Source organism: Salvelinus fontinalis, chromosome 27 (genome assembly GCF_029448725.1).
Source record: "Salvelinus fontinalis isolate EN_2023a chromosome 27, ASM2944872v1, whole genome shotgun sequence".
In the NCBI taxonomy this organism is placed as follows: Eukaryota; Metazoa; Chordata; class Actinopteri; order Salmoniformes; family Salmonidae; genus Salvelinus; species Salvelinus fontinalis.
In genome coordinates, this window is record NC_074691.1 from 15,024,084 (window position 1) to 15,048,872 (window position 24,789).

At 46.7% G+C, this 24,789-nt stretch overlaps 1 protein-coding gene across 10 annotated transcripts in view; it reads left to right on the forward strand.

The window, feature by feature from the left end:
- The window catches only part of LOC129825122 (adhesion G-protein coupled receptor G6-like), a 60,066-nt gene that overhangs the window by 26,373 nt on the left and 8,904 nt on the right, over positions 1-24,789 (forward strand). For 5 of the 10 annotated variants that reach the window (XM_055884922.1, XM_055884924.1, XM_055884923.1 and 2 more), the window contains 16 exons: positions 6,038-6,106; positions 7,076-7,141; positions 14,713-14,801; positions 14,900-14,952; positions 15,081-15,128; positions 17,256-17,398; positions 17,684-17,795; positions 17,935-18,023; positions 18,285-18,486; positions 18,735-18,900; positions 19,660-19,800; positions 20,123-20,239; positions 21,182-21,227; positions 21,864-21,970; positions 22,163-22,290; positions 22,479-22,747. In XM_055884922.1, the coding sequence (XP_055740897.1) occupies positions 6,038-6,106; positions 7,076-7,141; positions 14,713-14,801; positions 14,900-14,952; positions 15,081-15,128; positions 17,256-17,398; positions 17,684-17,795; positions 17,935-18,023; positions 18,285-18,486; positions 18,735-18,900; positions 19,660-19,800; positions 20,123-20,239; positions 21,182-21,227; positions 21,864-21,970; positions 22,163-22,290; positions 22,479-22,747 (1,845 nt within the window). Of the gene's footprint in view, positions 1-6,037; positions 6,107-7,075; positions 7,142-9,803; positions 13,499-14,712; positions 14,802-14,899; positions 14,953-15,080; positions 15,129-17,255; positions 17,399-17,683; positions 17,796-17,934; positions 18,024-18,284; positions 18,487-18,734; positions 18,901-19,659; positions 19,801-20,122; positions 20,240-21,181; positions 21,228-21,863; positions 21,971-22,162; positions 22,291-22,478; positions 22,748-24,789 lie in introns of those variants that run through there. The other 5 variants (XM_055884925.1, XM_055884927.1, XM_055884928.1 and 2 more) reach the window with 3 other exon arrangements.

Here is a 24,789-nt window from a genome sequence, read left to right on the forward strand (position 1 = left end):
ATTGCAAACAAAGGTTTCTGTACCAAATATTAAGTTCTGCTTTTCTGATGTATCAAATACTTATGTCATGCAATAAAATGCAAATTAATTACTTAAAAATCATACAATGTGATTTTATGGATTTTTGTTTTAGATTCCGTCTCTCACAGTTGAAGTGTACCTATGATAAAAATTACAGACCTCTACATGCTTTGTAAGTAGGAAAACCTGCAAAATCGGCAGTGTATCAAATACTTGTTCTCCCCACTGTACATACACACATACATACACACATACATATCTACATACACATACATCCATATACATACATACATCTACACAAACATTCATGCCCCAAAATAATAATCTACACTAATTTATAATATACACATACATAATAATAATAAAATGCTAAGAGAAAAAAAATATTATAATAATAAAGTACAAATAATAATTATATGTACGCACATCTGCACATAGACACAAGCACCACAGAAGGCTGGGGGGAATCTAATTGGGAGAGCGGCCCACGGCTATGACAGAAGCAGAACAGCACAAAACACCAACTTGCTATCCGGGTGTCTGTGTCTGCCCCTCCCCAACCACCACCTCCAGTCCCCTGCAAGCAATAAATAAATGGTATGGTAAAAAGAATAATGTAGAAATTGAGAAAGAAATAATGAAACAAAGCAAAAATGGTGGAATATAAGTATATCCATCCGAAAGTGTCAATGATCAAACCTGGATGGCCACCCAAAACAGGCATCACTCTGAACTCCAATGACAGGTCAGTCGTCCAGCCGGAATTAAAATGAAATTAACGTTAAATGAGAGCTCTGACCGCCCTCCATTGGTCGGCTCAGCGTCTTACATGTTCGGTAGCGACAATAAACCTTCAGTCGGTAGCCCTTGCTGAGACACTTTAATAAGGTTTCACCCGTTATGGTATAGTATGGATTCGAGTACATGAGCAGACCCTAACACACAATGACAAGGCGCTCTAACCCGTACGGGTGTCACGATCGTGTTGACATGAACGAGAGGACCAAGGCGCAACATGATTTGGATACATCTTCTTTTTAATAACGACGAAGATGAACACGACACACTATTACAACAATAACGAAAAAACAACAAACGATCGTGAAAACTTCAAACGTAAGTGCACACACAAACTACTTACGTTGAACTATACATATACACAAACAATGACCCACAAACAGCTAAAGCCCATGGCAGCCTTAAATATAGCTCCCAATTAGAGACAACCGAAATCAGCTGTCTCTAATTGAGAACCCATTCCGGCCACCATAGACTTTCCTAGAACTACACCCAACATAGACACAGCTAGACACATACACTCAACACCAAACCCATATACTACACCAACAACCCCTTTACCATAGAATCACCCAATACCAACAAAACACAAACATTCCCCATGTCACACCCTGACCTAACTAAAATAATAAAGAAAACAAAGAATACTAAGGCCAGGGCGTGACATAACCCCCCCCCCCTTAAGGTGCGAACTCCGGGCGCACCATTACACAGTCTAGGGGAGGGTCTGGGTGGGCTTCCATCCATGGTGGCGGCTCCGGCTCTGGTCGTAGTCCCCACGTCACCACAGTCCCTAACCGCCTCCTTAACTTCCTCCAAATGACCCCCATCCACATTAACCACACTGCATTAAGGGGCAGTTCCGGACTAAGGGGCAGTACCAAGGTAAGGGGCAGTACCAGGGTAAGGGACAGTACCAGGGTAAGGGACAGTACCAGGGTAAGGGGCAGTACCAGGGTAAGGGGCAGCACCAGGCTGAGGGACTGCAGCACCGGACTGAGGGACTGCAGCTCTGGACTGAGGGACTGCAGCTCCGGACTGAGGGACTGCAGCTCCGGACTGAGGGACGGCCCATGGCTGGCTGACTGATCTGGCCGCTCATGGCTGGCTGACGGATCTGGCTGCTCATGGCTGGCTGACGGATATGGCTGCTCATGGCTGGCTGACGGATCTGGCTGCTCATGGCTAGCTGACGGATCTGGCTGCTCATGGCTAGCTGACGGATCTGGCTGCTCCTGTCTGGTTGGCGGCTCTGGCAGATCCTGTCTGGTTGGCGGCTCTGGCAGATCCTGTCTGGTTGGCGGCTCTGGCAGATCCTGTCTGGTTGGCGGCTCTGGCAGATCCTGTCTGGTTGGCCGCTCTGGCAGATCCTGTCTGGTTGGCGGCTCTGGCAGATCCTGTCTGACGGACGGCTCTAGCGGCTCCTGTCTGGCTGGCGGCTCTAGCGGCTCCTGTCTGGCGGACGGCTCAGTAGGCTCATGGCAGACGGGCGGCTTTGCAGGCTCATGGCAGACGGGCGGCTTTGCAGGCTCATTGCAGACGGATGGCTCAGATGGCGCTGGGGAGACGGATGGCTCAGATGGCGCTGGGGAGACGGATGGCTCAGATGGCGCTGGGGAGACGGATGGCTCAGATGGCGCTGGGGAGACGGATGGCTCAGATGGCGCTTGGCAGACGGGCAGTTCAGTCATTGCTGTGCAGACGGCAGACTCCTGCCGGCTGAGGCGCACTGTAGGCCTGGTGCGTGGTGCCGGGACTGGTGGCACCGGGCTGGGGACACGCATCTCAGGGCTAGTGCGGGGAGAAGGAACAGGGCATACTGGACCCTGGGGACGCACATAAGGCCTAGTGAGTGGGGCCGGAACTGGTGGTACCGGACTGGGGACACGCATCTCAGGGCTAATGCGGGGAGCAGCAACAGGATGCACAGGACTCTGGAAACGCACAAGAGGCTTAGTGCGTGGTGCCGGAATTGGTGGTACCGGGCTGGAGACACGCACCATAGGACGAGTGCGTGGAGGAGGAACAGGGCTCTGGAGACACACTGGAAGCCTGTTACGTGGTGTATGTACTGGTGGCACTGAACTGGGGCGGGGAGGTGGCGCCGGAAATACCGGACCGTGCAGGCGTATTGGCTCCCTTGAGCATTGAGCCTGACCAACCTTACCTGGTTGAATGCTCCCCGTTGCCCGACCAGTGCGGGGAGGTGGAATAACCCGCACCGGGCTATGTAGGCGAACCGGGGACACCATGCGTAAGGCTGGTGCCATGTAAACCGGCCCGAGGAGACGCACTGGTGGCCAGATATGTAGGGCCGGCTTCATGACATCCGGCTCAATACTCAATCTAGCCCTGCCAGTGCGGGGAGGTGGAATAACCCGCACCGGGCTATGCACACGTACAGGAGACACCGTGCGCTCTACTGCGTAACACGGTGTCTGCCCGTACTTTCGCTCTCCACGGTAATTACAGGGAGTAGGCGCAGGTTTCCTACCTGACTTCGCCACTCTCCCTTTAAGCCCCCCCCAAAGAAATTTTTTGGGTTTTCCCACAGGCTTCCTACCGCTTCGTCGTGCTGCCTCCATTCGCCGGTATCCCTCCTCGCACTGCGCCAGAGAATCCCAGGCGGGCTCCGGCACTCTCCCTGGGTTGATCGCCCACCTGTCGATCTCCTCCCACGTAGTGTAGCCCAGATCCTTTGTAGGTTCCTTTTCCTGCCTCCGAGCTAGCTCCTCATATCGCCGCCTCTCTGCTTTCGCTGCCTCCAGCTCAGCTTTGGGGCGGTTATATTCTCCTGGTACCTCCCGGTCTAAAATTTCCTCCCATGTCCATGAATCCTTGTATTGCTCCTATTGCCGCTGGTCATGTTGCTTGGTCGTATATAGGTGGGTCATTCTGTCACGATCGTGTTGACATGAACGAGAGGACCAAGGCGCAACATGATTTGGATACATCTTCTTTTTAATAACGACGAAGATGAACACGACACACTATTACAACAATAACGAAAAAACAACAAACGATCGTGAAAACTTCAAACGTAAGTGCACACACAAACTACTTACGTTGAACTATACATATACACAAACAATGACCCACAAACAGCTAAAGCCCATGGCAGCCTTAAATATAGCTCCCAATTAGAGACAACCGAAATCAGCTGTCTCTAATTGAGAACCCATTCCGGCCACCATAGACTTTCCTAGAACTACACCCAACATAGACACAGCTAGACACATACACTCAACACCAAACCCATATACTACACCAACAACCCCTTTACCATAGAATCACCCAATACCAACAAAACACAAACATTCCCCATGTCACACCCTGACCTAACTAAAATAATAAAGAAAACAAAGAATACTAAGGCCAGGGCGTGACAACGGGGGATTGGTGTATATTCCTGGATAAACTTCTCTGCATCCAAAACCGAGCAGAGCCAAATCTTCTCACCGGAAGGAGGGTTAATTCTGAGTTTAGCAGGGAAGAGCAAGGCTGGGCGAAGATGGAGTTTGTAGAGTTTGGTCAAGTCATCTCTGTAGCCGGCACAATGCTTTGCCACATCGGGCACATAATCCTCAGAGACACGGAAGGGATGTCCTTTATGTAACAGGTTACCCCTCATTCGAGCCTCGCGATGGATAAGATCTTTGGTCTTGAAACTGTGACAACAGATGATTACTGGGCGACTGGGACAAGAGTGCGATGTGCACGGTCCAGCTGGGGATCCGAAGCCAAAACATCCGATCCCAAAGTATTCCCTCAATAGTTTGACGAAGAAGTCGGTGGGGCGAGAGCCAGCCTGCACCCCCTCTGTCAGACCAACAACGCGAAGGTTATGACGTCTGGATCGGCCCTCTAGGTCGACCACTTTCACAGAAAACCTCTGCACACTATCCTGCAAGGACGTGCATAGCTTCTCTAACTCGTCGATCCTACCAGCGTTGAATTCAGAAGCTTTCTCAAGGTCCACAATACTCTGGCCCTGCGATGCAACCGTTCGAATGGTGCTCTCGATTTTGGTGTCCAGTTCAGCAATAGTAGCCTTGAAATCCTCAGCTATAGCAACATGTAGTTCTCCCAGAGCCCGGGTAAGTTCTGTAAGTGTCACGTTGTTACCTGTGCCTTCCACCATGTCTGTCTCGTTGTTTGGTGGGGAGGAGGCCTCCGATGAGGATTTATTGTCCTTTGGTCGCTTATTACTCGGCATGTTCACATAGAAAGTCACAATATTGTATTAGAAAGAGACGTTTGTTGTAAAAAGTGCCGTAAAGTAGGTTAAGTTAGATTGTTTAGCAAAGAAGTTGCAGGAGCCTCTCACACACAGACGTTCACTCCAACATGCTATCTCCGCCCTGTGTACGTTCATCTCTAGCAGACAGAACGCTCCTCCTTCCAGCTGCGTGGTCCCATGGTGTTTATACTTCCGTACTATTGTTTGTACAGATGAACGTGGTACCTTCAGGTGTTTGGAAATTGTTCCCAAGGATGAACCAGACTTGTGGAGGTCTACAATTTCTTTTCTGAGGTCTTGGCTGATTTCTTTTGATTTTTCCATAATGTCAAGCAAAGAGGCACTGAGTTGGAAGGTAGTCCTTGAAATACATCCACAGGTACACCTCCAATTGACTCAAATTATGTCAACTAGCCTATCAGAAGCTTCTAAAGCCATGACATCATTTTCCAAGCTGTTTAAATGCACAGTCAACTTAGTGTATGTAAACTTTTGACTCACTGAAATTGTGATACAGTGAATTATAAGTGAAATAATCTGTCTGTAAACAACTGTTGGAAAAATTACTAGTGTCATGCACAAAAGTAGATGTCCTAACTGACTTGCCAAAACTATAGTTTGTTAACAAGAAATATGTGGAGTGGTTGAAAAACGATTTTTAATGACTCCAACCTAAGTGTATGTAAACTTCCGACTTCAACTGTATTTGACAGAGAAATATATTTCATCTCTTCATCTGGTGATCCTATCCTGGTAGAATCCACATTATACTGAATATTATTACAACTTGTAAAGCTTTTAATCGCTTTTAAATCTACTGCATTACACAACTCCACAAGATTTCTCTGCAAATTTGTATTCATATTCCTCATGCTACACTTGTATTCATTGCCTCATCAGTCATCTTGCATTTGTGTCTTCTCACTCGACACCCAGTTAATCCATATGTAACCTTTCTCCATCCATCCCTGCAACCAGCAACATTAACTTCCACCAGCTCATCCATTGTCACCACTAACATGATTGCTACTAATTCAACAACCCACGGTAAGCATCCATCCCTCATCCCCATTGTTTGTAATGAGCACATGTTATTTTCAGCCTGTCTTGTTATTGTGAAGGTAAACCAATACTATCTACTCCACACAGAGTGCAGCTGATGGGTGTTCTAATCAATATGGAAAATGGCCACTCTAACTGATTGAGGGGATATTGACAGGTGGCCCATTAAACTAGAGATATTTCAGTCTTATCCAAAAATGGTCTCAGTGATTGCTCTCATGGCTCCCTCTAAAAAAACGCACAGCCATTTCCAGTCTATTACACCCACATAATACTGACTCCACTGTTGGCGGCATGGAGGTGCATTCACTTAAACTTCTACCTAACCTAAGAAAATGAGTTAATGAAAAATATTTGTGATTTGATTAACCCCGCCAGAGGCGCATCTGCAAACACTTCATTCGTTTCTAAAATATAGTTAATTTCCCAGCCCAAATAAAATAAAGATTTATGAAAAGCAGCCACCAGTTTTAGCATGTGGGATTCCATACTGTGGGAAGCCTCTTAATAAAACATGTTTGATGAAAAAATTAATTGGCCATTTGGTGTTTTGGAGGCCATATAGTAGGTAAACACCATGCCTCTGATACTGTACTAGCTAATAGTTTTGCGGCAGAAGATATTTGATCTCCATCTCTCTCATATCTGACCCTTCCTTGAAGTAAAGCAAACAAGGTCCTGGGGTTTCCATTTGAAGTTTGGAGCCACTATTGGCATGGCATCAATTGTATGGAGGAACAAGATTGATTTAACTCACTGTAGCTAAGTCCCTATCCAAAACGGAGTACACTGGTTCATTTGACAGTCAAATGTGTAACTGGCCTGATAGTTGATCAGATGTGGATGCCTCATGGCCAATTCATAACTCCATGATCTCAACCTCAGCTCTCAATACTTCACCTTCCTTTACTCATCTCATCTCATACTGTGTCTGCTGTCCATCCTTTTCACCAGTTCTCTCTGCTACCACTTCATCTGCCACCACTACTAGCATGCCTCTATCTACCAGCTCATCAACTGGTAAGGTGTCATCTTTAGTTCGCAACATTATTTCCCCTCATTATCTAACCACTGTGTTATTATACCTTATTTTTGCTGACTTGTGCTGTAAATGTCACCAGTTCAAACCACTACCACGACCACTACTGCAGCTACAACTAATGTGCCGACATTACCCAGCACAACCACTGGTAAGGTATCTCTAGCAATGGCTAGATTAGAATAGAATGGATCTGATCTCAGTTGATGACAATTTGATCTGATTATCGTTATAGTGCAAATATCCTTTTTCTGAATGCTTCAATTTGATACCTTCGTATATGTCTACGGAGTTTAGTCTGATCACATGACATTTGGCAGTCACTGCATTGTCATTTACCTTCAGGAGAAAAGGTAGAGATGAGAGATCTTGCCAGTGGTGTTGTTTGTTGTTTTTTCCATTTGCGTCGTATACTTGAAAATTGCATGGCAACGTGTTGACCCATATAAACCCCATGCATACTCTAGAGCATTGCTTATTGTTTGTGTGTGTGTTCATTTCACTCTTTCAAACCATTTAGTTCACATTTGCTGTCCTTGTCACCAGTTACTCAAACCATTATCCCATCTGCAGCAGCCGCTACTAACACAACTCTATTCTACAGCACAACCAATGGTAAGATGTGTTTTTGTTTTTCCCTTGTTTTGTACTCATGGAAACATCTGCTTGTGGCATTTTTCTTTATGTGTGGGGAATGGGTTTGAAAGCGGTTCCATCCTTGACCAACTTGGAACTTTCCAGATGGATTAGGCTGAGAAGCAATTGTCATGGCTTCTCAATGGGAGTATGGTATGTTTGCTCATGTAGCTTGCTTTAAACAATGGACTCAGTAGTGAATGCTGTCTAAGTGGTTCTTGATACGGCTTCTATTTTTGAAAACACCTATAGTAGCCACCTATTGGAGCCCTGTACCATGTGTTTTGCCGTTATTGCGTTCCATTTTTTTTGGTAACCATTTTGCACCCCCCATGTTCTACCAGCACTGACAGCTTCTGCTACAACCATTGTTTCAAACCCAGCTACAACTAACTTGCCTACCACTAACAACACAGAGCATGGTAAGACACCCCACTTTTCTCTTTTGCCTGTTATTGACTAAGGAATGACTGGGGAGAATTCCATATTTTTTGTACTTTTTTCTCAAATGTGTTATTTTTCATTTTGAATAAAATGTTCTGTCCCTTTTCTCTTGCTAACAGTAACGACTACTCCCCCATTATCCCCTACTACTAACACCCCAGCTAACATCACCACTACCCCGGGTAAGACACACCTGCTGTCTTTGTTCAGTACAATTTGCATTTGTCACTGTAACTTTCAAACACATTGTGCAAACAGATCTCAAAGTGTAGGAAATGGACTGTCCATTTTTCAACGTTTTGCATCTATGATACAACTATAGAATTACTAAAATAACCAAGGTAGGCTACCCGATAGAAGGGTTTAGTAAGTGTTTAAAGGTTCACAACTTTCAACTTGTCATCTCCAGCACCACCCCAATATCAACATGTGTGACAATGGTGCATTTCTATGTTTAGTAGGAAAAAAGATAGAGGAACTGTTTCCAATGACATCATCAACCACCAGTGGTGGAAACAGTATCCAGCTTTCTTTATTCAAGTAAAAGTAAAGATACCTCAAAAGAAAATGTCTCAAGTAAAAGTGAAAGTCACCCAGTAAAATTCAACTTGAGTAATAGTCTAAAAGTATTTGGTTTTAAATGTACTTTTACTATCAAAATTAAATGTGTAAATCATTTTTTATTCCTTATATTAAGCAAATCAGATGACACAATTTTCTTGTTTTTTAAATATACGGATAGCCAGGGGCACAGTTTGTGTTTCGTGAGTATGCCAGATCAGAGGCAGTCGGGATGACCAGGGATGTTTGGTTGATAAGTACGTGAATTAGACAATTTTCCTGTCCTGCTAAGCATTCAAAATGTAATGAGTACTTTTGGGTGTCAGAGAAAATTTAAGGAGTAAAAAGTACATTATTTTCTTTAGGAATGTAAGTGGAGTAAAATATATAAATAGTAAAGTAAAGTACAGATACCCCAAAAAACAACTTAAGTAGTACTTTCAAGTATTTTTACTTAAAAGTACTTTACACCACTGTCAACCAATTAGTAGGCAATTCCTACTCGTAATTGGTTAAAATCGCATGATGCACACCAGTGATGTAATTGGAAACAGTTATCTTCCTCTATCTTTCTTCCTACAAAACATAGAAGTGAACCATTTTCACATATGTTGACGTTGGGGTGGTGCTGCGATGAATATGAATTTTTTTGAATTTTTTTTAAATGTCCCTTTACGTATTTCAGAAAGGCTTATGAGTAGTTACTGTACACATCTTCAAAAAAAGAAACGTGATTAATCACACATATAATAACTACACTTTTTCAGTAGTTGAAGTTTTTACATTATTGTTGGTTTCTTCTACTGGCATGTCTTCTAACATTGCAAAAAATTCTGCTCAGCTGGGTAAGACGTACACATGGGACATCTTGAGATGCTCTCCTTGCTGACTTAGTTGTATTGTCACTCTTGCTAACAGTGTCTGAAGCCACTACTACCCCACCGTCCTCGACTAACATGTCTCCTACTGTCATGTCCACTAACATCATCAAGCTGGGTAAGACACACACACTCACTAAGCTTGTCCTTGTCTTGTCTGTAATGAGACTCTGCAGCTTCCTGTTCTCTCTCTCAGCCTGCTTCCACCTGTCTGCTTCCCTCTCACTCCTACTCTATCCTATTCTCAGCCAAGATGATGTTAACAATATCAGGGAAGGCCTAGTTGACTGCTGTAAATATAGGTGATCCAAATACTGTATTCTTCCATGTTTTGTATTTGTTTATTCAGCTACAGTATAAGCTAGAAGACCCTGTTTCTAAAATCCGTCTGTATTTAAAATATGTAACCTGCTTTGACCCCTCCGTTTTTATATTGACTGGACTGAGGCGCCACAGAGAAGGAGAGAGCGGTGTATCTGTGGTCTGTGCTCCGGCTCACCCCCCGTCCAGTGACCTCCTCCACCACCACCACCCCCCACACCAGGCCTCACGTCCTGCCTGGCCCCCGCAGCTCTAAAACCTCCCTGGGCTACATCTCCACCCCACTCATCTGGCCCGTGAGGAAGAAACCTGAGGCCTCTGTTACCCGCCTCCCAGTCAGACCCATCCTCTATCTAACCAAGCCTCATCCTGTACCAGCAACAAATATGTCTCTCAGGCCCAAGGTGACTACAACAACAACAGCGCCCGTGGCCAGGAAAACACATGCCGTATCCAGGGCCGTGACCAGTCCCCAGGGGTTGTTCCCATGGCGACCGGTGGATGTTGGGAACAGTAGCGATGCGGAGGACGTGGAGTCATTCCCAGCAGCGGCGTCAGCATCACTCAGCAACCGTAAGAAGAATAAGCCCTTGGCTCCCCCCCACTGGATCCCATTGAGTCCCAGCAGAGAGAACAGCAACAGCAGCACTGTGAACTGGACTGAGCCCCTGGAGGAGTACACATCAGGCTCTGAGCCATTCATTTACGACCTGGACCTAGGGGATGACCCCTTTAGCCTTTTCCAATATGACTCGTCCTACTCCCTGGATGAAGGCCTGGCTCTGGCCGCCTCTGGCCCACAGAACCTTTCCCACGCTGGGACTGGAGTCAGTACTGAGGGCCCAGGTCGTGTGACTGTGAGCGACCCTGTTACCGCCGTGGGTGGAGGGGAACATTTACACAATCAATCAGAGCCCAGTTTGCCCCAGGAGGCGTTGGCAGGAGGCGCGCTGGCAGAGGCTGGGAGAGAGGCTGGGAGAGAGGCTAGGACCGGGGAGCAGGGTGTGGTGGTGGCAGCACACAGCAGCTGGGCTCAAATCCCTCCTTTCAGCACGACTCCAGAGAGGACAGGTGTGCAAACGGATCAGGCCCGGCCCGGCAGCGGCTTCAGTGAACAAACAGCAGAGAGAACCACTCAGTCCCTCTCAAACATCTCCACACAGTCTCCCTCATTATTAACAGTAGCCAAGCTCTGTTTCTCTGAGAGGGTCGGGATTACCACTGACAATGACCCCACATTGGAGGTCTCTATACCTAAAGACTACACACTCACACCCAGTCCCATATCCATACCTACCATATCCATACCTACCACGTCTGCTATGCCAGATAGCCTATGGACAGCTGTGATCACAGAGATACCGGCCCCTAACTCCCTCCCCACCACTCCAACCATACCTCTCCCCACCTCTCCCCATCCTGCGTTCTCCCCCTCTTCTGTTCACAGTATGGAACAAAGTGATGTTAGTCATTCAAGACACGTCAGGCCAGCTGCCACTGAGACAGAGACATCGCTCCCTTCCATGGAGGTTCAAAGACATGTATTAATGCGTGAGGGCACAAGGCTCAGTCCACTGTCTCTGTCAGTCCCTACTGATGCCGCTACAGCTCTGACACCCGTCCTTGAGAAAACATACCTCTCTTCCTCTGACAAACACCACAGTGACCTGGTTTTACCCTCTTTGAGGAATCAATTAAGTTCCTTCTTGACTAACTCTCATCCTGTGGACGGTATGGTTCCCAGTGAGAGTATTGCCTCTGAGTCAGGTAGCCAGAGTGAGTGGATCAGTTTATATTCACCTCTGGCTCTGGAACCATCGTCGTATATGAGCAGTGTGTCAGACAGTGTGTTGTGCAGCTCAGAGGGGCAGGAGGGCTTTAATCCACTCAGTTCTAACCTGAGAAGTTTTTCACGTACATCCCATCTTTCTGTCACTCCTATCACAGAGCAACTACACCACCAGGACCTCCTCCCAGCCACCGTGATGGACGAATGTACTTTCTCCCAGTCCTCACCTCCTAATAAAATCTCCCCAAGCAGACAGGAGTGGAGGGATGCATTGCACACCACGTTCAGCTTGGTCTCTCTCAGCTCTGACCTCCTGTCTGTGACAGACTTGCCAGAGCAGCTTAATATCAAAACGGTTACTGAATGGGAAAGTGCAGATGGGATAGAGAGACACTCGGCTCGACCGGAAGGAGAAGAAGTCCACATGTCACCCATAAGTGCCTCGTCCTCCTCGCCATCACTGATCTCGCTCTTTCGCCCCAGCACACAGAGCGAGCCATCTGTAGCCCAGCTTGGACACCATGGGACCTCACACATCAATGATGATGGATCTGAATATCTCTCCCAGACCAGCCTCCACCTCTACTCCTCCCTGCTAGCCCCCTCTCGTCCTCTGGCTCTGCCAGCGCCACTCATCAGCAGCACAGCTTCAGAATATGACAGTGTTGTTACTCATGAACCCAAGCGGCATGCTTACATGCATGAATTAGGCTGGAAACGGCCGGTCAGTGGTCTTGGCATTGTGATTCACACAGACACACACATCCCAGTGTCTGAGCCGCTCTCCACCATGACCTCCAGGGCAGACCAGCTCATGTCAGACGCTTCTGAAGCCCTCTTATTCCACAGACCGATGACAACAAACCCTCCTCGTATTAGAGAGGAGAGGCTGCTCCCCGCCCCTACCCCGACTCCCCTTCCCACCCATATCCCCCCTCTGAGTGGGACATTGTCTGCCGGAGCAGCCAACATGGCTGATTCGGGAGCTGGCGCCTCACTGCTCACCCGATCAACGGCTGCATTCCAACAATCCTCCACACTCATTGGCAGCCAATCAAAGCCCACTCAGCCTGCTGGAACTGACGGAACACTGGCCTGGCATGGAGAGAGCAGAGAGAGCACAGTATCACCCGCTGCCCCAGACACACAGCTCACTGCTGCTGCCTCCAGTAACCCCACCATTAGTGCTGCAATTATACAGCCCACCGCTGTTACCAGAAATATCCTCCCCCCTTCTGCCTCAAACATACAACTCACCACTGACAACAAACAGCCAACTCTTTTCCCAAATATCCAGTCCACCTCTACCTCCAACAGCCAGCCTCCTATGGCCCTAAACACTTACCTTGCTGGGGCTGGCCCTTTATCAGTCCCCTGGAGGTACAATCACAGTGAGGACACACAGGGTGGTAAACATGGACCGGCCCTCATCGATCACCCACCCTCCCCTGCTGCAAGCACGTCAGTAAGCAGTATGGGCCCTGGCAACAATGTGACTGTGAATCAGAACACCAACACAGACCGAGAGACCGAGACACAGAAAACTCCCGTCATTGGCATGGATGAGCAGTCTTTTGTAGCCACAAAGGGCCCCTACTTGCCTCTTACCACTCCACATAGAGGGGTGAATGCAGGCAGTGGCACAGTGTCCACCACACACCCCACCCCACGGACCTCAGCGGGCACCCCTGTTATTGCCCCATGCCAATGTAAAGCTCGCTTTCATTTATCATGTCTGTGTGGACTTTCAACCGGGAACAGTATGTTTTGCAATAACAACGTAGATGTAGAAACAAAAAGATAGAGAGCCTCTCGACCACCTAATCTCTGCTTTGAATGCTACTGTTGTAGTGGTGGTATGTTGATAGGGGAAAATCTAATCTGGTGAAAATGGGGTGCCCTGTTGGAGGAGGTTGATGATTGAGGTTGTGTTGTGATTTTGGATGGGGCGTAGAACATTAACACAGGCGTGTACTGTAGTTTACCAATCATTAAGCTCTGTAGTGGCCTCTGCTCGGCTGATGGGGCGTCCCTCATGGGGCGCAGCTCTCTTGTGATTTTAAGTTTTCAATCATTCCTGTTTCTTGGGAGACTTCCAATGCTGTTATCATTTGATTTTAGTGTAAATAACTGCTCATCTAAATGTAATCTGTTATTGCTATACTATAGCAAATCAAAGGAAAAGAACGCTCTTGATCAACAAAGATTAACCACATACATTTTGGATACTTCAAAACATTCTGAGGCGGCCTTCCTTCCTGATCGGCAATCACTGGAGTCTCTTAAGAACAGTCTTGGCATGGAGTAGAAACAGTATCGTACTGTAGCTAGTTCAGCACTAACAACAGGAGAGGCTTGGGAGCCATCTTGTGGTGCCTGTGAGGCATAGCAGCAGACCACCAACAATCAAACAGAGTGATGTACCACACAGTATATGCTCCACGGGAGGTTGGTGGCACCTTAATTGGGGAGGGTGGTCCCGTGATAATGTCTGGAGCGGAATAAGGTTTGGTTTCCATTCCATTTGATGCCATTCCATTTGCTATGTTCCAGCCATTATTATGAGCCGTCGTCCCCTCAGCAGCCTCAACTGATATGCTCCCATTTACAATCACCCATTTGGCCCGTGAATACACATCAGTCAGCCATTAGTTCCATTTTGTGTCATCTAGGATGATATCCTCTAGGATGATAACAGAGTATTTTAATTGATCCTTTTCCTGATGAAACACTCCCCCCACATGTTTTATCTGTGGAGTAGCAGCCTTTCAACATCATTTATCATATGAAATTGGATTTTAAATGACAAAATTATGTCTCAACCCCTGCACTCCTGCTATGCAGCACAGACAAATGTTCCATTAAGTGTTGTAAATTACCTGTGTCAAATATAGATCGTTTTTTTTCTGCTTTTCAATTGCAGAGGGTCTTTTCTACAGGATCTCCTTTGTTGTCAATGACAAGGAGGCCAAACTAACGGAGTCTGATGTTGAGAAAACTGTTGCACAATGGGTAAGGCTTGTTGTCATGTTCAATTCATCTTGGATCAAAGCATGGATAGAATACCAGAGGACCTCACTGAATTGACTGATTTACTGATTCATTAACAGCTCAATCAAACATTCCAAAACTGGACACATGTGGTCTATGTCGATCATTTCAGGTAAGCAATTAGATATTTGTACCATCATAAAATGCACCTACCTCCATGCCCATTCAATGTATTATTCTTTAGAGTTGTATTACAGGTCAATAATAATGTCCACCCTAATTTGTTTATCTTGTTTCCAGTATCCAGCCTAACAGTGACTCACAGCTTAAGAGGAGTGCCAGTAAAAAGTAAGGCCAATTTTTACTATGGTATACAGTAGTAGGTAAGGATCGGAGTTTTTCCTGACCACGTCACGTGACAAAAAAATTATAGTAATTTATTAGGCCTGCCTTCCATGTGTGTTAAGTCTCCTGCTATTCTTCCTCCTCTTCCTTCTTCCCCACCCCTCCTCCTTCTTCCCCACCCCTCTTCCTTCTTCCCCACCCCTCTTCCTTCTTCCCCACCCCTCCTCCTCTTCCTTCTTTCCCACCGCTCTTCCTTCTTCCCCACCCCTCTTCCTTCTTCCCCACCCCTCTTCTTTCTTCCCCACCCCTCCTCCTCTTCCTTCTTCCCAACCCCTCTTCCTCTTCCTTCTTCCCAACCCCTCTTCCTTCTTCCCCACCCCTCTTCCTCTTCCTTCTTCCCCACCCTTCCTCCTTCTTCCCCACCCCTCTTCCTTCTTCCCCACCCCTCTTCCTTCTTCCCCACCCCTCCTCCTTCTTCCCCACCCCTCTTCCTTCTTCCCCACCCCTCTTCTTTCTTCCCCACCCCTCCTCCTCTTCGTTCTTCCCCACCCCTCCTCCTCTTCCTTCTTCCCAACCCCTCTTCCTTCTTCCCCACCCCTCTTCCTCTTCCTTCTTCCCCACCCCTGCACCTCTTCCTACTTCCCCACCCCTCCTCCTCTTCCTTCTTCCCCACCCCTCCTCCTCTATCTTCTTCCCCACCCCTCCTCCTCTTCCTTCTTCCCCACCCCTCCTCCTCTATCTTCTTCCCCACCCCTCTTCCTTTTCCTTCCCCACCCCTCTTCCTTCTTCCCCACCCCCTCCTCTTCCTTCTTCCCCACCCCCACCCCTCCTCCTCTTCCTTCTTCCTCACCCCTCCTCCTCTTCCTTCTTCCACACCCCTCTTCCTTCTTCCCCACCCCTCCTCCTCTTCCTTCTTCCCAACCCCTCTTCCTTCTTCCCCACCCCTCCTCCTTTTCCTTCTTCCCCACCCCTCTTCCTTCTTCCCCACCCCTCCTCCTCTTCCTTCTTCCCAACCCCTCTTCCTTCTTCCCCACCCCTCCTCCTCTTTCTTCTTTCTACACCCCTCTTCCTTCTTCCCCACCCCTCCTCCTCTTCCTTCTTCCCAACCCCTCTTCCTTCTTCCCCACCCCTCCTCCTTTTCCTTCTTCCCCACCCCTCTTCCTTCTTCCCCACCCCTCCTCCTCTTCCTTCTTCCCAACCCCTCTTCCTTCTTCCCCACCCCTCCTCCTCTTCCTTCTTCCCAACCCCTCTTCCTTCTTCCCCACCCCTCCTCCTCTTTCTTCTTTCTACACCCCTCTTCCTTCTTCCCCACCCCCCCTTCTCTTCCTTCTTCCCCACCCCTCTTCCTTCTTCCCCACCCCTCCTCCTCTTCCTTCTTCCCCACCCCTCCTCCTCTTCCTTCTTCCCAACCCCTCTTCCTTCTTCCCCACCCCTCCTCCTCTTCCTTCTTCCCCACCCCTCTTCCTTCTTCCCCACCCCACCTCTCCTCCTCTTCCTTCTTCCCAATCCCTCTTCCTTCTTCCCAACCCCTCTTCCTCTTCCTTCTTCCCCACCCCTCCCCCTCTTCCTTCTTCCCTACCCCTCCACCTCTTCCTTCTTCCCCACCCCTCTTCCTTCTTCCCCACCCCTGCACCTCTTCCTACTTCCCCACTCCTCCTCCTCTTCCTTCTTCCCCACCCCTCTTTCTTCTTCCCCACCCCTCCTCCTCTTCCTTCCATCCTCCTCTTCCTTCTTCCCCACCCCTCCTCCTCTTCCTTCTTCCCCACCCCTCTTCCTTCTTCCCCACCCCACCTCTCCTCCTCTTCCTTCTTCCCAATCCCTCTTCCTTCTTCCCAACCCCTCTTCCTCTTCCTTCTTCCCCACCCCTCCCCCTCTTCCTTCTTCCCTACCCCTCCACCTCTTCCTTCTTCCCCACCCCTCTTCCTTCTTCCCCACCCCTGCACCTCTTCCTACTTCCCCACTCCTCCTCCTCTTCCTTCTTCCCCACCCCTCTTTCTTCTTCCCCACCCCTCCTCCTCTTCCTTCCATCCTCCTCTTCCTTCTTCCCCACCCCTCCTCCTGTTCCTTCTTCCCCACCCCTCCTCCTCTTCCTACTCCCTCCTCCTCTCCCTCATCCTCTTCCCCCTCCAGATTCACTTGCCAGGCCCTGCTGGTCTATCAGACCACCACCAATGTGACCCTGGGAGAAGTAGCCATCTCCACCAAGATGGTGGGAAGCAGCCCTAACATTGGCAATGGACTGGAGCTAGAAGCTGTCGCCGTGCAGTCTGTCGGTAGGACATGATCTCACCCAGACCCGCTTTAATCACTTCAATGCCTCTCTTCTTACTGCAGAAAGTGACTGTGGAAAAATACACTCCCACAGCCCAGATTATTATTTTTTTTTTACGGTGCACTGTCGCACCACGGATTCTAAAGCACCTCCTAATTCGATTAGGTTTGAAATGTGAATGCCTCTAACGTTTCCCAACTTCCTCTTGTAGTCATTGGACATTAATATATTGCTGATGTGCGGTGTTAACATTTTGAAGTTGCACGGTTTTCTCTCTCTCATTCAGAGAACTGCCCGGAGGAAACTCCCCTCCATTATATCTGGCCAGAGAGCAGACCAACGGTCACTCAGTATGTCCCCTGTTTCCCCAACAAAGACCAGACTACATCCAGAACATGGTGAGACTGACACATCTACTATATCAAACTATGTCAAACTATTGATATGCTGACATTGTCTGCATGAACTTGTTTGAGGTAATTCATCTTGGATCAATCTTAAAATACTAGATCTGATTTTGTGTTGATTTGTCCCCAGTGAGATCAGCCGCCTGAATTACACAGCGTTTTGGGTCGGCCCAGACCTCAGTAATTGCACTGATATCGATTCCATCAATGTTTCAGCAGGTAGGCCACCGCCATCTTAAATCACTTTAATGATTCCACAGCAGATAGAATCAAAACAGCTGCAAGAATGAATACTTGAGATATATTTGATCTCAACACGATAGAGGGACAGAGATGCCCACTGAGATGCAGTTTTAGAGATAAAACGTGTTTACAGCCTCACCATGGCAGAGAGTGGACAGTCAGCAGACAACTAATAATGATTATCTATTGACAGCCCTCATCTAGTTGTTTTCTCTCTGCCTAACTTTCCCCAAACAGAGAACGCTGCTGAAGTTGCCGACCAGCTTGCTGACATCACCAACAACGAGCTCTCCGTAGACGAGGTGTTCAAGGTGGTGGGCAAAGTGAAGCAGCTTGTCAACGTGGCCAAGATCAACACCACTCTGGCCACCACCGTATTGAACATCATCTCCAACGTGATGACCAGCTCTGTGTCAGCCCTGGCTGTAGCCTCAGAGAGGTAAGATACCTTCTTCTCATCTTCCCCCTGTCTGCTCCCACTGCCGTGGTCTCTCCTCTTCTCAGAACCCACCTCTTACTGTGTCCAGCATGCTGGGAGTAAGCATAATTGAGTTATGACTATATCTCCCAGGTAGATGTACTGTATGTTCACTTTGTGTTGTTTCTTTGTACCAAAGTAAAGCACTGTGAGACCCTAGTGAAAGTCACTATCCAGTCCATTAGTATGATAACTCTATCTGCGTGTAGGACATTGAAGACGGTGGATGAGCTGGTTCAGAAGTTAGAGTTTGATGGGCCTTCAGTGAGCATCACCTCTAAAAATCTGGCTCTGGGCATCTCAACACTGAACCATGGCAAGTTCAACGGGACCTCCTTCAGTGCCTTCATACAACCCAACACCACAGACCTCCAGGTACGGTCAGTTAGGGTCAGTGTTATACATAAGTGTTATACAGAAATCAGTGTTATCTGCTGCACTGCACTGTACTGGGCAGTGTGGTACTATATATGCAAGGACTGTTCATAACATACATACTTGCCAAGATGAGAGCTGAGGTTATTGTCTCATTCAATGTGCCTTGAGAGTAAATAGGGTATGTTAAGCCTCGCTCCTACTGTGTGTGTGAGCCAGTCCTACCAGTCAGGCAGGGCTTCCAGGAAAGCCTTCCTGTGGAAACTCTAGTTGTGTGTTAAAGGTGACTCACAACCCATCAGGCCTGTTGAGTCCATTCAACATAAATGGCAGGATGTCTATTTGTTTAAGTCGTTAAGAATGTTTTCTGTACCCACAACACACTCGCAACCTTGTGACACACATGGACGGAGTGGGAGTCCTGTCATTTATCATTCTGCAAGGTTTGTAGAGTTAAGCGAACACGATACAACTGACTAACGTCAAGTCCACCACAGCCTTCCCTCTCGCTCGGTTTCATGTGTTTTACCCTATGCCCCTGCCATACGTGTCAATGCTGTGCCAGCAGAAGGGGCACGCTTTAGTCATAAGCCACCTGTCCACCACAGAGGTTTGGAAGTGACCTCCAGATGGTACAGCAGGGGACTCATTATATAATCAGCATAATAATCAGCATACCTCTGTCTACGTTGAATAATCAAATTCAAATTGTTAATGGCAAACTAACTAACTTAGTCTAACTAACTCCTCTCCCACCAGATTGACTTTGAGTCTAACCAGCTGAATCCCCTGGCTCAGGTCACACTGCCAGCTACTTTGCTCAGAAACCTGACCGACGCTGAGACCGCTGCCATCTCCAGGATTAACTTCATGTTCTTCAGCAAGATAGGACTATTCCAGGTTTCTACCTCTTTTTGGTGGAATGTATCTGATTTAGTGTCTTTTCAGGATATAACAGTATGTCTTCTTTTCTCACACATCCTTTCCATGGATGGTGACTCATGTGTCTGGTATGTGAATCTATAGATTTGAGTGATATTTTCAGGTTTATGCCTCTTTCTGATGCAATTCAACACTACTGGTGTGTCTGCTTAGCGTGTTGTGATTTATTTTCTTGTTTCCTACTAATGCATGGTGATTCGTATGCCTGGTATGTGCATCTATAGTTTTAAGTGTTATGTGTTTATATTTCAAAATCAAACTTTTCTTTTATCATTCTCAGGATGAACAGGACGGGTTGTCTCTTAACAGCTATGTTGTGGCCAGCAGTGTGGGCAATTACTCCATCAGTAACCTGCAGGATCCCGTGGAGATTGAGATAGTACATCTGAACTACCAGGTAGTCTACCCGCCCTCCTCCTCTCACCTCTATATGAAGAGTTTCATTCCAAAATGATATATCCATTTTCAGAAAATATTGGTAAATTAGCTTATTTGGTTTAAAGAAATTCTTAAAAACATTGGGGGTTTTTAATGACATATTATGTAACTTATTTGGTTAAAACCTATCACTTGATGGTTTCATTTCAGAGAGGCAAATCATATTTTGGGGTGCAAAATACTATATATCCGCCTCACTCTCAGAGAAATGAGTAGTACTGCTAGGCTTTGCACAGTCAAATGTAACAAATAACTACATTTTTAATAAAGAACTGTGCAAATGATACATTTTTGACATCAATATTTAAACCATTTCAATACAGTAATATGAAAGCTGTATGCAAAACATTTACATTAGACATTTTAGTCATTTTAGCAGATGCTCTTATCCAGAGCGACTTGCAGTAAGTGCATTCATCTTAAGAAAGCTATGTGAGACAACCACATATCACAGTCAAATATACAGGATACGAATATTCCATTCCATCTAAACAATGGATATATATAACGTTTAGAATTTTTAAAAATAAATTCATCCACATTTAAAATCTAGGAATTATACATCTGAGAACAGTAATACTTTACACACACATAAAGGTACCCATAAGCAATAATTTGGATGAAAAAACACAAATGTGAAAAAATAGCATTTTGGAAATAAACTTCATATAATCTGTTCCTTTCTCCTCTCTTTGCTTCCCTCCTATCCCCCTGTTGTTTACTTTTTGTCCTCCCTCTCTTCTTCTTTTATCATTCCACTTAGGTAAAAACCTTTTGTCTGTAACCACTCAGTTGATGATAGTTGATGCCTGATGGTAGTTCAACAGTTAAAGTCGTAAGTACAATACAAATTAACGCCTGGAACATCTACCTGTAATCAGACAGTGATTGTGTCTTTCAGCCAAAGCCAAAGCCAACCTGCATGTTCTGGGATTTTACCATGAAAAGTAAGTTGGGGAAAAAAACTAATATTTTGCTTGTTGAAATATACACTGAGTGTACAAAACATTAAGAACACGTTCCTAATATTGAGTTGCACCCACTTTTGCCCTCAGAACAGCCTCAATTCGTTGGGGCATGGAAAGTGTCGAAAGCGTTCCACAGGGATGCTGGCCCATGGTGACTCCAATGCTTCCCACAGTTGTGTCAAGTTGGCTGGATGTCCTCTGGGTGGTGGACCATTCTTGATACACAAGGGAAACTGTTGAGTGTGAAAAACCCATCAGTGTTGCAGTTCTTGACACAAACCGGTGCGCCTGGCACCTACTACCATAACTCATTGAAAGGCAATTAAATATTTTGTCTTGCCCTCTGAATGGCACACATACACAATCCATGTCTCAATTGTCTCAAGGCTTAAAAATCCTTCATTAACCTGTCTCCTCCCCTTCATCTACACTGATTTAAGTGGATTTAACAAGTGACATCAGTAAGAGATCATAGCTATCACCTAGATTCACCTGTTCAGTTTATGTCATGGAAAGAGCAAAATGTTTTGTACACTCAGAGTATGTCAATCTCAATTTAAGTTAAAGCCTTACAATTGTAGAATACACCAGAGAGTTTGTCTTTGTCTCCACAAGATGGTTCAGGTGGCTGGAACAGTAAAGGCTGCAGGGTTAGTCCCATGTCCAATGGAAACAAGACTATCTGCCTCTGTGACCATCTCACACACTTTGGCATCCTAATGGTAAGACTTGTGTTCACATTAAACCAGTTGGAGACTCTTTCCCCTTATAATTGTGACTCTCTGATTCATTTAAACCAGCAGTTTGTCCTTGTATAGTATGAATCTTACAGTATAACTTGGAAGTATAGCTTGCAAGTCGAACTTGACTTGCTTGTTTGGTGGATACTTTTATTTTCTGTATTCTCTGTGAAGGATATCTCTGGATCTGCTGAACATATTGATGAGAAAAACACCAAGATTCTTACCTTCATCACCTACATCGGATGTGGCATATCGGCCATCTTCTCTGCTGTAACGCTTCTAACTTATATTGCCTTTGAGTGAGTATATTGCCATTTTGGACAACTCCAACATGTGACCAGGAAATACTCCTATAACTAGTCTTATGAATTCTTCCTGTCTACGTCAGGTGGACTATTGATCCTAGTCATTGGCCATGATATTATAAGAAAGACAACCAGAACTGTAGTAGTCAGACAGTGTTATTCAGTGTCTGCCCTCTCTACAGGAAGTTGCGTCGTGACTACCCGTCCAAGATCCTGATGAACCTGAGCACGTCACTGCTCTTCCTCAACATGTTGTTCCTATTGGATGGCTGGCTGGCCTCCTTTGAAATGGACGGCCTGTGTGTGGCTGTGGCTGTCTTCCTCCACTTCTTCCTGCTCACATCCTTCACCTGGATGGGCCTTGAGTCCATCCACATGTACATCGCCCTGGTCAAAGTGTTCAACACCTACATCCGGAGGTACATTCTCAAGTTCTGCATCGTCGGCTGGGGTAAGTGGCACTAAAGTTGGATAAACTAATTACTATGCAGTATGCTGGCTATGTCATAGACCAAATTCCTATTAAAATGCAAACGCATGGTATGCATTATTCTCGCTATACACTGAATTTCAACATAGTTTGTACCTAGGGTTGCAAAACTACCGGTAATTTGCCAAAGTTACCAGAACTGTCTCAAATGTTTTTAATTAACAGGTAATCTATGGCAATCTATGGTAACTTTGGTAATGTATTATTGAAAATACCTTAATTAATGAAAAAAGCATCTAATCAACAATGAGTCATTCCACCTCAAAAAGCACATGAAAGAGGATTTCAATACCCACCATCTCAGATTGTTCTGAAACGGTTTCTATAGTTAGAAACAGATAAGATTATAATTCCTGAAACATTATTTTGTTGAAAGACAATTGAACCCAGATTGGTTGTTTCAATTTATAGGATTCATCTAATATTCAATAAATGTAGTACCCAATATCCAAAATGGACCAAACCTCTTTTTAACAATAAGTAAGATGTGAGGAATCCAAATAAATGGTCAAAAGCCATCCACGAACCCCCAAATGCCACATCCCTCACCAAGCCCACCCAAAATACCACATCCCACACCAAGCCCACCCCAAATACCACATCCCACTCCAAGCCCACCCCAAATACCACATCCCTCACCAAGCCCACCCCAAATACCACATCCCACACCAAGCCCACCCCAAATACCACATCCCACACCAAGCCCACCCCAAATACCACATCCCACCCCAAGCCCACCCCAAATACCACATCCCACCCCAAGCCCACCCCAAATACCACATCCAACACCAAATACTACATCCCACACCAAGCCCACCCCAAATACCACATCCCACCCCAAGCCCACCCCAAATACCACATCCCACCCCAAGCCCACCCCAAATACCACATCCAACACCAAATACCACATCCCACACCAAGCCCACCCCAAATACTACATCCCACTCCAAGCCAACCCCAAAAACTACATCCCACACCAAATACTACATCCCACCCCAAGCCCACCCCAAATACCACATCCAACACCAAATACTACATCCCACACCAAATACCACATCCCACCCCAAGCCCACCCCAAATACCACATCCCACCCCAAATACCACATCCCACCCCAAGCCCACCCCAAATACCACATCCCACCCCAAGCCCACCCCAAATACCACATCCCACCCCAAGCCCACCCCAAATACCACATCCAACACCAAATACCACATCCCACACCAATCCCACCCCAAATACTACATCCCACTCCAAGCCCACCCCAAATACCACATCCCACACCAAATACTACATCCCACACCAAATACCACATCCCACCCCAAGCCCACCCCAAATACCACATCCCACACCAAATACTACATCCCACACCAAATACTACATCCCACCCCAAGCCCACCCCAAATACCACATCCCACCCCAAATACCACATCCCACACCAAATACTCCATCCCACCCCAAGCCCACCCCAAATACCACATCCCACACCAAATACTACATCCCACCCCAAGCCCACCCCAAATACCACATCCCACCCCAAGCCCACCCCAAATACCACATCCAACACCAAATACTACATCCCACACCAAGCCCACCCCAAATACCACATCCCACCCCAAGCCCACCCCAAATACCACATCCAACACCAAATACCACATCCCACACCAAGCCCACCCCAAATACTACATCCCACTCCAAGCCCATCCCAAATACTACATCCCACACCAAATACTACATCCCACCCCAAGCCCACCCCAAATACCACATCCAACACCAAATACTACATCCCACACCAAATACCACATCCCACCCCAAGCCCACCCCAAATACCACATCCCACCCCAAATACCACATCCCACACCAAGCCCACCCCAAATACCACATCCCACCCCAAGCCCACCCCAAATACCACATCCCACCCCAAGTCCACCCCAAATACCACATCCAACACCAAATACCACATCCCACACCAAGCCCACCCCAAATACTACATCCCACTCCAAGC